The 13,262-nt window shown below is 53.4% G+C and overlaps 2 protein-coding genes across 2 annotated transcripts; one reads left to right on the forward strand and one right to left on the reverse strand.

Moving 5' to 3' along the window:
* Positions 1–4,440: 4,440 nt before the first annotated feature.
* BDP81DRAFT_164921 (uncharacterized protein) lies at positions 4,441–5,227 on the reverse strand. The gene is made up of 2 exons (XM_060582089.1): positions 4,815–5,227; positions 4,441–4,728 (listed from the first exon to the last, which is right to left on the reverse strand). Exons 1-2 carry the CDS (start codon positions 5,162–5,164, stop codon positions 4,530–4,532), a joined length of 549 nt encoding a protein of 182 aa, XP_060449142.1. The 5' UTR covers positions 5,165–5,227; the 3' UTR covers positions 4,441–4,529.
* A 5,369-nt stretch (positions 5,228–10,596) lies between these two features.
* BDP81DRAFT_311889 (uncharacterized protein) lies at positions 10,597–12,601 on the forward strand (the record flags this gene model as incomplete). Its single annotated transcript, XM_060583760.1, has 5 exons — positions 10,597–10,719; positions 10,773–10,974; positions 11,031–11,516; positions 11,576–11,812; positions 11,856–12,601. The coding sequence occupies 5 exons, from the start codon at positions 10,597–10,599 to the stop codon at positions 12,599–12,601; spliced, it is 1,794 nt and encodes a 597-aa protein (XP_060449143.1).
* Between the last annotated feature and the right edge of the window lie 661 nt (positions 12,602–13,262).

The raw sequence follows: 13,262 nt of genomic DNA on the forward strand, positions 1-13,262 counted from the left end.
CCGAGTATTTGTAAAGGATGCTTGGTACGCCGTCACTCAACCCCAGTTCAAATGCACCCGAATGATCTTCCTCCGAGACAGTCTGACGGTCTGAACCGGAGGAGGACGACAAAAGTAGATTAGAACCAAGATGGGCCCGGGATTCGGGAATGATCTTGGCTCTTATCCCCTTTCTCCTGGTCTGTGAGCTATTGACAGGCTTTCCGGTTGGTTCTGGGGGGCGTCTGATGTACATATCAATGGAGGGGAGCTCAGTTGGCTTACGGTCCTCGTTACCACTTTGTTGGTAAATGGCCTAGATAACACTGCGGTGTAGCAAACAAGGGCGTAGCAAACAAGGGCGTAGCAAACAACGGCGTAGCAAACAAGCACCTGTCAGTCCCATGCCTGGAATTATTGCTGTATCACTAAGCCTCAGAATTCCAGCCTGGTTGGCAATTGAGAAGACTGGCGGTGTTGTCGATGTCGAAATAAAGTTGAACGTAGAAAACGACAAAAAAGAGCTAATACAGAAGCGTCAAGTCAGTCTGGGAAAGTGAGGTTGACGTGGAATTCGCTGGCGCATAGCTCCCTGATCAAGCAAAGCGTCCGGCAACGAACCCGGCAACACGGACATGAGCTAAATTTTTTGACTCCAAGCAACGCCTTGCAGCCGCAATCTTTTGCTGGGGAATTACGGAGGAGAGGTAAGTTGACTGCTGGGCACCGGCAGGCAAGAATCGATTGACGTATCGGATGCAACCGCCATGTCCATTCATCAAATCGTCCGCGAGGTCCTGAGTAAGGTACTCCGTAAGGTGACGAAAAAGAGAGAATGGGGGTGGAGATGGCTCCAATTGTGAGGTGAACTGAGCTGTCAGAACCGGGCTGTATCCGCAATGACAGGTAAGGTACGGTTATAAGTGGAGAGGCCTGCCGGGGACTCCCAGTGCGAAATGTGCGAGTACCAACGGCCTGCCGCGGGACTCTCCAGGGCCATCCCCTGATCCGCACAGCAGCTGCTGGATGAGTGCGTGGCTTGGTGATGTGACCGTTGTTGGTGGTGGTGGTGGTTGACGGAATTGGACGTCCGTGATCCCTGTAATGAAGACGAATCACGGCACGGAAGCCAGGGGAATTGTCAATGATTTTACGAATCACAGCTTCGATCCAAGTCCGAGACCCCATGCCTAGCTTCAAAGGGGCGTAAAGATTGGGGATGCTGTTGGACCTTAGAGCGATGATATCCCGACAGCCAGTCTGTCAGAGATTCAGTTGACTAAGGCATGCGGAACAACCCCGCTTCGATGTTCCTTGTGTAATCTATGTGTGCGCCTGGCTCAGAGGTATCGTCGTTCTTGTTTCCGAGGTCCGCCAGGCCCATGGAGCCGCCGCGGTCGCCGCCGAATTTCCAACCTGAGAAGTGTCGAGTCAGTGAGTACCCAAAGTTCTCTGACAGTCTGGCTTCTAGTCAGCCATGTGTCTTCAACGATTTTCACCGAATGTTGTTGCGACGATTCCGAGGGTATTTAGTTCGTCGTGAAGCTATGAGAAGGCAGTCGGGTAAAGGATGCCAAGAAACTCCATCTGGGGCGCATGGTGGGAAGCCGAGGATGAAGCTAGCAAATAGTTGATGTAACCCCTCTTGGTGTGGTACTCCCTGCCAGACGTAGGTGGCAGGCAGGCCAACACCGACTTATCGACCGTCCCAAGGGAGTGGTCGAGTCTTTTTCTTCACGCCGGCCGCTCTGTGCAGACGGAACAGCGGAAGGTGACCAGAGAGGTCGAAACGTGCATACCTACTCCACGAGGCGTTCACTCCCAGTATCTTGCCATTGCGAACTGCTGGTCAGCACTCGGGAACTCTGCATAGTCTCTAGCGGTGACTAGGCGTTGGCAACAGTCGACGTAGCAACAACCAAAGTTTCCCGTCAACTGGAACAGGCACTTGCAGCAGCGTCTGGGCGATATCATGTTAGGAGTGTCTCGTCTCCTGGAGGATACCGAAACCGGATACGATCGAGACACATCCAAGCGATGCGGGTCTTGTTCAACGCATCGCCGCTTGTCTGTAATGGGCGCTGTTATCCAGAAATCGGCCCGCCAGCAGCACGACTAGTCTTTACCAAAAGATGGAACTAGCATTGAGCTCATGCAGCCTACGACCGACCCTAAGCGGCTACTTGGCTCGGGATGCAGAGGTCATTGAATCGGGAAAAACAAACGACCCGATCGTTGCGCGCTCTTCGGCGGAGTAAATGCCGTCTCAAAAGAAAAAGCAAGCAAGACGGCAGGTAGTCGTTGACTTCATTGCTTTTCTTGTGATGATGGGCTGTAGCGGCGGGGTTTTCGTGTTTTACGCCGAGACGTCGAGTTTTCCCACTAACCACATTGCCTCAGACATGCCTTTGGCCATGGTGGCCGTGAGAGTCATGGTTGGCTGGCAAGTGTACGAGTATATGGACGGCGGCCGCAAGAAAGGTGGTGGTCTCGGAGCATGAGCATGCATAGATGCAGCAGCTGCAGCGCTGCAAGACCTTCTCTAGCGCGGTGGAGTCGTGGGTTTGTCCAGGCCGGCAGTTTTGGATCGATAGGATGTGACGATATCTTGCTTTTACACTATCGCTCGAGACGAGCCGGTGCAATATGTGACAAAGTAGGCCGAGCGAGCCCTCCAATGTAGGGCGGTAGGTTCCAGGTGAGTCGGCGGGCGATGGGTGTGAGTGTTGCTGCAGTGTTCAAGCAGAACAAACCATTGATGGACCAATGTGGGCGCATCAAATGGTTGGATCGGCCCCCGGCTGACCACCTCAAGTCCGTAAGCAATGCTTTTCCAGCGCCATTTCCAGGAAAGAGTTGGTTCTGCACAGGAGCGTGGACAGCCTGCTGTGTAACTGGACTCGACCAGATGCACATGTATCCAGGAATGGACGGCGTCATCGTCTCTATCGAAGAGCGCAGGTGGCTGTATGATGTATCCGCGAGACTGCGGTGCCTGGGTCGGAGGTATCAGTGGCTTCCGGCAAAAAGACCGGCGGTTACGGATACATGGCGCCCCGACTGTTCTGTGCTAGAGTACCGTGAGTACCTACTCAACTCTAGTGGACAAGTACCTGGATGAGTGAGGCGCTAGGGCGTAAGACATGCCGCAGACGAGGGATTGAAATGATGGTGTTGCAGAGAAGTTCGTCATGGATCTCGTGATGGATCTCGACGGGGTAAGAAAAGAGTATCGCGGGGCGAGACAGACGAGGGCAACAAGAGGCCGCGCAATGTGGTGATGTAGGAAACATTGGTGGCGGGATCATGAAGTTGGTGAGAGGCAGACTTGTCTGGAAAGAAAGGTGAGACCTCGGCAACCAATGAGACGCTGTCTTGTCCACGTCTTGAACTTGGAACTTGGGAGAGGGGCAGATGTCTTGACTTTTTGGTGATAAGGTAGGTAGTCGAGACTCGAAGAAGGAGAGAAGGCGCACTGGTGGCAGGGCGCCTTCCTCCCTGCAGTAGTCTAACCGAGTTTGCGACCTTGAGTGAGCCGAAAAAGACAAGTGCATCTTGGTGCCTTCCAGTCTGGGTCGACTTTGCCTCTGAGCTGGAACTGGCTATCTTAGTAAGGCAAGGTACCTTAGCACCTTACATAAGATAAGGTATGTACGAATAGGAATGTGACATTTGGGGCAAGGAGATCCGGGCAAAGAGAATCGGGACATCGAAGGAGCCACACAAACAGCTGCTCTCCGTCTCTGACCTCGGGATTGGTCATGCTTAGGGTCTACGGATACCGTCTGAGGAAAAGAGACACGACCTGGCCCGGAACTGTGCAAGGACCTGGCCGGGGCGGGAGTTTGAATTTTGGGCCAAATGGATCCTAGAAACATCGTGGGCCCTCCCAACGTAAGGCATTCCTGGGCGACAAAGTTGTGTAGAGCACCAGACTTGGTCATAAAACCAGCTCCCAGCAATAGACCAACGGTATCCAGTCTCGTGTACCTCGGAAGCATGCCAGCATATAAGGATGATCAGCAAGTTGAAGCAAGGGATGTTAATGTTTGCACAGTTTCTTCCATCTTGTGATCATGAGGTAGGTGTCTAGCTAATATAACTTGACCCATTTGCTACAATGTACAGAGGCTGAGAGGTCACGCTGGACTCGACCTATTCCATGTGGTCGTCGATGCAGGCAGCGAGCCGAACTCTCGGCAACAGGCATTACAAAATATCAGACCATGCGCCGCTCCCCTATGGAGCTCAAAACGGGGCCGAGGAAACTAGAGCAGAGTTTTCTCCTTTCCTAATTCTTCTTCATGCCCGACAGTTCCGTTTGAGTTCGAGAGAATTGTCCAAAGGCGTAATTAACATTGGACGGACCTAGAGTATAGAAATTAAACCTCGCCGTAACAGTAGGTTGGAGACGGTCGACGGCCGGTGCCACCGGCGTGACGATCGGGCCGTTCCTAGCACATAGTCTACTTCAAGCCCGTACCGGTGCCGTGGACCCCAACCGAAAACTTCTACAGGCCGGCGGGAGGAAAAATCATTTACCAGTGTTCTCACCAATGCAGCCTGCAAGAACTAGTTGACCATGGATGCATGTTTTTAGCACCGGACGGACTCTCGGGAAAGGACGAAAGAACGAGGAAACCGAAGGGTCCAACCGCATCAAGGAGGTAGGTACCGCGGTTCATGCTTATTGTTGGCGTTGGCAAAAGTTCCTCGAGCCTCTCAGGAAGCGGGTACGGATACTCGAGCCTATCACCAAGGTCAATGGCTCGCCCAAATATCGTCCAAGGGAGGAAAGGAACAATGTTGATCTCAGGGGAGAAGCTTAAACACACTGCATTGTCGATTGTACGAATCCGTACATGCCCTGCAGCACATACCGTCCGAATCCGTTGATTGGCCAAGGCACATTACACACACTCGAAGTTATCCCCGACGCCTCAGATGAAGGGCGCGAGGAAGGATACGCAACGAATCCGGACATAACGTCGTTTGTCTGCCGTGCGAGCCCCCCACACTCCCGTCCGAATCCCAGAACGATAATCCAACAGAGAGGAATTATCTTGAAGTTGAAAGTTGTTGGTCTTGGTTCTGGTTTGCAGTTCTGATCCTGGTTCGCCTTGGGGGCGTGCGGCGTGCCAGATTGTGCCTTGGGCCTGGCATAGGTAACCCGCAGTGCACGCATGCCTCCTGCTGACGGAAGGGAAACGCGAAAGAAAGGCGAGAGAGAGAGAGAGAGAGAAGGAGGGAGGTGCGGATAGCTTATCCCGGCAAGGTGACAAGGTTCGTACGGACGCTACCTTACCTCACGGCACGGTACAGTACGACGGTGCAAGAGCGGGCAGTAGTGATGGACTGCCCGCCCATGGGCTAAGGTACCTATGGGCCATGATGCGTATTGAGAGATACTTTGGCTCCGAGGCTCCGTGCGGCGCGCCTGTCCTTTTGTAAAAGTGGAGAATATGGGCGGCCGCACCCTGTCTCCATTCGGAACGTGCTCCTGCGGTACGTACCTTACCGTTCACCAATGGAAGTTCGACTGGACGTTCCCGTCTGTCCCCAGACGACGCGACGGCAGCCAAACTTCGAAATTGGCTGACGCACAGTCAACCACTCACTCCATTGCCGCTTTTCCTCTCCCAATGCAATGCAATCCATCCAGTCCAACCCAGTCCAGTCTACTTCGGTCCAGTCTTCATCCCCGCCATTTTACCCGAACTTCATGATCGGCCTCCAGCAGTTTTCTTTTCTCGGCTCACACTCCTGCTCCTCTAGGCCCTCCCTCCCCTTCGGTCACCCGCCCATCCAGCATCAACCAAAGCTCGCCCACCGACGCGCCTCTGGCTTCCAACTACAGTCTACGGAGTACAGTTCACTGTTGGCTCAACCTGCCACCGGGTACGGATACTGTGCGGGAACATTGCACCCCGACATTCCGCTGCCCACGTTCCTTTGTCCCACGCACTGCTCCGCGTACTCTCGAAGTCTGGCCCAGGCCCGCTGCCAATCGCCTATCTACCAACCACCTTCCCTGTACCTCTTCGTAGAGGGAGCAAACATGCATTTCTTGGCTTCAACGTTTACTGCATTCCTGCATTCCTGCATTGCCTCCAGCACATATCGATACTTGCCTCTTGAACCCTGGAATGGCGCCGTTGAACCACGTTCACTTCCAACCGTGCTTGTCGTCGTCGCCTCCTCGTCAAGCCGCACTGGACGAACCACGGTGATAGCCTCGCAGTGCCTCGCTCTTTGCTGCCTACCTCACGGTCGAAGCTGTACTGTAACGCCAAGTTGTTGGCCATTATAACCATCCATATGGATACAGTTCTCTACACACTTGAATACATACCTACCAGACGGAGCTGACAATTTCACAGGCGGACGTACTCCGTACAAACACCTCAAGTCAAGGATCAGACGCCTCTGGCATGCGACAGGACGCCAGGGCAGGACGCCAAACAGTCACCCCCCGTTCGGAACCCATCCCCGACCGCGCTATGCTTGGTTCTGATCCGCTCCCTATGCAGGCTTCATCCCATCTTGCGGCCCCGGCTTCACAACATGCCCTAACCACCCGTCTGACGACGTCCCATTGAGCACGGCCAGCGGAGCGGTCTTCTTGCTGGCAATCCAGCAACCAGCCATGTTCGACCCTCTTCCACTCTGCCCTGCCCGCGGCCTTCCACCAGCAAGAGCAAACAAACCGTTTGAATGGACATGCACCTTGCCATTCTACCACGGTCAACGACGAATGAGCGCCATTCCCCCCATGTTCCGATGGGGTACTGGATCCCCATCAAAATTTATTTGCTTGCCATGCCAGCCAACGTACTAACTTCCGCGCCGTACCGCTTCCCGCAGGTGGCCCTGAACTGTCAAAAAAAAATTCGTCAATCACCAAGTTGACACAACGGAGTCATTCACCGGCCTCTGCTTCCCAAGGTACCCGCTCGACCCCGTCTATCCGTAGAAGCAAGGGCGAACCTACGCGCTAGGAATAGATGCTACGAACACCATGACACTTGAAAAGCTAAACAAACCGCACCCACGCTGGTAAAGCGACCCTATCCGTAGCGGCGCATCCAATGCGGCCTTTTGGGGGTCCGTTCCGTTCCTGAAGACTTCTGGATGCCAAAAACGTTGATGACTGCTACCATTAGGGAACGGCCGAATCCTGGTCATCGACCTTTGAGGATAGCTTTGAGCTAACAGAGCGCTTGGTCAAAACTCATGTTGAATAGACTGGGCAGTTATTGTCTAGTAGGCAACTCTACCCTCAACCAAGCGGCGATCTTGGATGGCACAGTCCTCCTTACTCGCATTTCTCCAGAATGAAGCTTCCCGAAGGCCACTCACTTACTATAACCGCCGGACCTCTCTATTTGTTATTGTCGTCTCGCTAGAGTTATACAGCACGCCAGCGGTACAATAGTCAAAAGCCTCAATTGCTCGAAAAAGGCGATGGGGCAGTACAGTCATTGATATATCCGTACGGGTTGCGGCAGCTCCAGTCTTGAGTCCAGCACAACCTGTACCAACTGTTTCCCTCTCTGCTTCGTCTGACAACGACCCACCGTTCAATATACCCCCTACTAGCGGTTCTAGCTTTACAAATCGGAAAGTCTGAATGGACATCTACTATTCCTCGCTTGGGTATTTCGCAGTCGTCGTCGTGCCATCAAGAAGCACTTGACCCGAATACTTTATGAAGCTTTTCAAAAGTAATTCGGGCCCAAGGGAGGCGTACAAGGCTTGCTTAGCGTGCAACAACATCATGGGAGGAAAAGAAAGCCCTGAGACGAACAGCGCGGGCTCGAATGATGCAGTGGCCATCTAGAGATGCAGCCAATGCCATGTAATCAACGGAGACCCGTATAAGTGGCAAGGCTTTTGCCGACCGATGCGCCGTTCAGCCCGGCCCACCGCTGTCTCACTTCAACCCCTGCTCTTCGACATGGGCTGTCTCCCACACCTTCATGCACTCACACAAATTATGATTTTTATCTGTCCTTCCTCTCGCAATAGCCGGCTACCCAGCGCGACGAGAAGAACGGTTAACGGTTCGACAAATCTAGCACAAGCGCTCTGGCGAATCTCGCAGCAGACAGGCGTTCAAGTTATTACTATCACCACAGGATGAAATCTGTCCATCGCTTTGGGGCCCGGTGGCCAATTTGCCCTCATGTTCCGCAAGTTTAAGCCTTCAGACGCCAACCTCGTCGACTTATTTGAGGTGAGTGGAAACCAGAGAAATGAAGAGGCATCTGCAAATCCAGACACTCCGGGCTCTGGCCGATCAGAGCCTTCAACTTGCAGGCCAGTGCAGCAGTATTCCTCGGTCTGCAGACGGTTGGCAGCGGGGGTGCTTGGGGAGGGCGACCAGGGCTACGAGGATCGCCCTCCGCAACCCTCGCACTCAATGACAGCACATGGTGGGTTTCCGGCCGGGAGGACTACGACGAGGGTCTCTGTTCGACCACATATGGCTATGTTTGGTTTGGTACAGGCCATGTATGCACGAAGATGCTTACCGTCCTTGTCTGGTACAGTACATGCTCGTCTTGGTCTACTCACAGTAGTGCAAACACCATCCCGGATGAGCTTGGGGGGTTGCCTCGGGAGGGGTGGGTGTGAACTGTGGTCTCCTGCAGACCACCTGTTGGGATGTCGAGCTGCGGCATGGGATGGGACGGTGGTGTATTCATACGGAGTACGGATACTCTCGAGCACCCTCTCCCTCCTGGCTGGCACCTGCCACACCTTATCAGAATTGCAGACTAGGGAGGGGGAGGGTCCTCAAGTGAGGTGGTAAGGTACCTGGTCCCCTTGCACAGCTTCGCAAGTATCCGTACGGATACCGTGACCACATTCCACCACGTCCACACCTAAAGGCTTACCCGAGAAAGCCTTTTTATTCTATCCCGCCCCCCTTCTTTACTCCACTGTCGTCAGTCCCGCGCCGGAAAGACTTGCTGTTCTGCTTCAGGCGTGTGTGCTCATCCGTTTGTCTTGCCTTTTCACATGGCACTCAGACGGACACGTCCATTCCATATTACTGCGGCTCGCTAGTCCCCGGTTCTCAACTTGCAGTCCAGCCAAGAGCTGAAGGAGGGTAGAAGCTCACGTTGACTAGACCAGGGTACCTCCTGGTCTGACTTCCTGCTTTTCTGCTCGTTCATGTTTCCACAACTGCGGATGCCGGTCTCGCTGCCCCTCGACCTCAAGTCATCTGCGCGGCCTCGCTGCTCAAACCCCCCTCGCTTGCGGGACACTGCTTCTCGCCCGCACTCCTCAGCTGGCTGTCACATACCACGGCAACAATCGAGATACACTAAAAAGCCCTAACTCAGATCATTACGAGAGGCAGGGGACCCGTCGACAAGCTCGACTCGCCTCCGCCTTGCAGGTCCATCCTTCCTCCAAGATCCACCTCAGCCCGCGAGCCTTGAACTCATCTAGGGCCCTCACCCTCCACTGCTCCAGCTCGTGGTTATTGGCTCTTTCCTTCTCTTCTGATTCTCTTCCGAAGACAGCCGTATCCGTTTTGCTCGTGTCGACCTTGGAAACATCGCAAACGCGTCTTGTTGGCTGTTTCACTCCCTCCCTCTTCCCACTCGTCAGCATCACCTCTTTCTTGGTCTACAGTCTATACTACACATCACCCTTCCCTCCCCGAGACATTGCGTGGAGAGTTGCGCTCTAAGACAAAACCGCGAACCAGTGGAGAGGCTCTCCCCCCCGATGTCTCAAGCCGTCTTGAAAACAAAGAGGACTTTGAGGTCCGCCCTGGCGCCCAGTTTCGCGAACTGATAGATCTGTTTGAACCACCCGGTCCCGCTCTCTCCGTCGACCTTTTTCTCCCAAAAACCCGTAACGCCCCTGACGGGTCACATACCTCCTGCTTTGTCGTATCTTTCACTTGGACTGTCAATTTCGTCTCTTCAGCCACGAAACAGTATCCAGCAATTTCTCTGCCACAAGATCCACGCTCGGAAGCTATTCGCCTAGCCAACACTGACGGTCCGACGCAAGATCCCGCTCCTTTTCTGTTGGTCTGCTCTGGATCCCAATCTGTCTGGTATCCTTCTGCCGGATTTTGGAATATCTACTGAGCAACCCGCTAAACAAACGTCGGTGCGAGTCTGGCTGGCTCTCTACTGCATCTACCCTCGCGCAGTCATTTCGACATATCACAGCCAAGCCCCAACAACCTCCCGCGGGCATTAGGCTTGAACCTCCCCCAAAACAACACATTTTTGCCTTGTGCTAGGCTTGACCACTACGAGGCCACATTGAGGTCTTACTTTTATGGTCCCCTCCTACACACATACTTCTGTTCTACAACAATCATCTCTCAGAAGTCCCACCCTCTACCGCATCTTGTAGGATATTCGAATGCAGATATCAGCACCTCGATGTTGTCTAACCATTGCGTAGTTACACATCGTATTCGCCCCATCACCTTCTGTATTTGGCCGGCAGCGTTACACGCCAAAATCGCATACGATAGCCTCTTAAGACTCGCTCAAACGACGACTCGGTTCTCCTGGCTTAAAAAGTGGACGCAAGTTTTCTTTCTGTCGGCTTGCTCTCTGGGCTATTTGTGCCGTGACCATGGTCCGCGACTACAGGGAGCCTTACCCTCGGCAATGGCACCCGGAAAGGTTTCCAATTGACCCTCCACCGCCCGAGGATGGCAGATACCACGAAGCTCGTGACGCTCGTAGACCTCCGATTGTGAGTAGTCGCAACGCTATTGACGACTGACGTAGGGCACTGACTGTCATTAGGATATCGAGAAGGCCCTACGTGATCACTGCAACATTCCAGCCAAGAAATTCTTCATGGTAGCTGTGTTGGACGATGGCTCTACACAGGTGTTCACGAACACGCCAGAAAGGCATCAACCTAACGCTTACAGCAAATTCTTCAACCTGAAGAATTTTGTTCGTCATGTCAATAACGTCAGCCACGCGAGTGGTGTGCGTCCTGGTGGGTTCTTGTCCAAACTGTGCCGTACTAGACGCATACTAAACCCCACAACGCAGTTGCTGCCCCTATTCATGATGATTCCGAATTCAGCATCGACGGTGATGGCTATCAACAAGCATTTGGCGGCAGTTATGGGCATCGAACACACGATCGTCGTCGACTTGGGGGCGATATCTATGACGAGGATGGAAGCTACAAGACGCGCAAGAGGCACAGAGCAGGCATGGGCGGCGGCTATCGGAGACCAGCAAACGACGACGACGACGTTGCGATTGTGGTTGCATCCAGCTCCAAGAAGACATTGAAAGTTGGCGACGATAAGGACCTGTGGAATCTCTACGAGCAGCGATTTAAAAACTGTCAGCAAACAGCCTGCAAGCTCATCGCCAAGGCTTGGGTCAAAGTGGTCGAGCCCAAGAAGCAGACGAATCATCCCTATACTGGTCAAGACGAAAAGGCCCCGGACTGGTGGCCTAAGCCATGGGGACCTACGAAAGAAGAGAAGGTCAGACACAAGGAGCCTGATCATCTGTACAAGCGAGGTAAGATCTTCTTCAAGTGAGCACCCCTTCCAGGTGCACCCATTGACTATTGGAATCAGAGCGAGTCCATCTTCTGTGTCACATACTTCGGATGATTGTGGAACCACCTGAGAAGCAGCATCCGGCCATCCGCAAAATGAACTTGAGCATTCTTAAGCTCGAAGAAGCTACGACGGAAGCCATGTCGGCTTTCTTCGCGGACAAAGAGAACAAGACAAATGCCAAGAAGAAGCCGTATCTCGATGAGATTTTCAAGGTTGCCAAGATGGAGGAGAGGTACAAGAACGGCGAAGTTGGTAAGCGCAAATTTTGTCACACCGACAGACTCCTGCTAACAAGTTACAGATGGGGACGCTCAGGTTTTCGTCATGTCGGAGGATAAATTCTCAGAGAACTATCCCTCGGACAACGAAGACAACGGCTTTGTCAAGGAAGAGGATGAACATCCCTCGATCACATCTAGCGTATCGCCATCGAAGACAGGAGCACCGCACGAACTCTTGCACAACTCGACCAGTGATCATAGTCCGACCGGGCCGCTGCATGGAGGCGCTTATATGAACGAAATGCCGATGCGTGGTCAGCAGCAATACTCGACGCAGATGCTGTCCTCGAACATTCATCCCGAGCACCATTTTGTGGAAACCAACAACATCCACCCGCCCGGCATGCCGCTTCAAGACTTGGTACCGACGACACACGATCCGCACCGCCGCGCGTCCTTGTACACTTCGCCCACGGAGTACTCCACTACCAACAACGCCGGAATGTATACACAGCCATGGCAAGGGAGCTCAGCAGCACCTGGTGGCGCTTCCGTCTACTCGTTCACACCTCAGCAACCCGGACCCGGACAAGGACACTTTGCGAATCCTAGTGTGCCACTCAATCAAAACCAATACATCCCCACGCCGTATGACAACATATCGCGGAGCGGCTTCGATCAGGTTTTCCGGCCCGTAAGCGCCCATCAAACGCCGGTGCAGAACTCTCAAGGGTTCCCAAATTACCTACCTACTGACACACGCGGGTTGCCTGGGTCGGGCGGGAAAGCGGAAGCACTCGCAAGAGGGCAAATGCATTGATGTGAGACTAGACGGACCCTGGACAGATGGTTTAGCCAGCACGAGGCATCATTACGTCTTTGACAAGTTGAGCGGGCTGGAAGTAACAGAACAGCTCGAGACTGGAGCCCATCGCGGCAACGCATGAATGACCTACACGAATTTCGCGCAAACGACAGGCTTTTTGAGGGGATCGGGCGTGTGTTCCGGACTTCAAGATCACCGGGCTTTCGGAAGCAATCCAGCAAAGTATGTACTCCCGGAGTAGGCGCGACCTACACAACAACCACGACCTCAAGGCTTTAGGGGTTGGATACATCGGAACATCAGAACGAGAAACCAAAACGACGGCTTTCCAGGATTTTAATCGGCACGGCCATTGATTTTCACTTTCCTAAGGAGCGGCAATTCTACTTTCGTATCATCATCTGCGAGTCAAAAAGCAATCACTCGGCAACGGAAGCATATCGGAGCGCAGCAGCCGGCGACAGCAGTCTTCAGATCAAACAAGCAAAATCTGAAGCAATATGGGGGGCGGGAACATTTGTCATTTCGACGACAGGTTGGGGTCGCGTCTAATAGAGCGATGAAGCGTGCTAATTTGCTGGAGTTTTTATTCCTGATTTACAACGAGGTCGAGGCTGGGATTCTTATACAATCTGCCCGGTGGCTTTCCGATACT

The sequence above is a fragment of the Colletotrichum phormii genome (genome assembly GCF_030913505.1).
Source record: "Colletotrichum phormii strain CBS 102054 chromosome Unknown BDP81scaffold_4, whole genome shotgun sequence".
Classification (NCBI taxonomy): Eukaryota; Fungi; Ascomycota; class Sordariomycetes; order Glomerellales; family Glomerellaceae; genus Colletotrichum; species Colletotrichum phormii.

What these genes read in the sequence shown, in the direction of transcription:
- BDP81DRAFT_164921 (XM_060582089.1), bottom strand. Translation starts at nt 5,164, where the DNA reads ATGCGTGCACTGCGGGTTACCTATGCCAGGCCCAAGGCACAATCTGGC. An exon ending in TTCGTACAATCGACAATGCA is followed by an intron (nt 4,729 to 4,814) that starts GTGTGTTTAAGC and finishes CCTTGGTGATAG; the next exon opens with GCTCGAGTATCCGTACCCGC.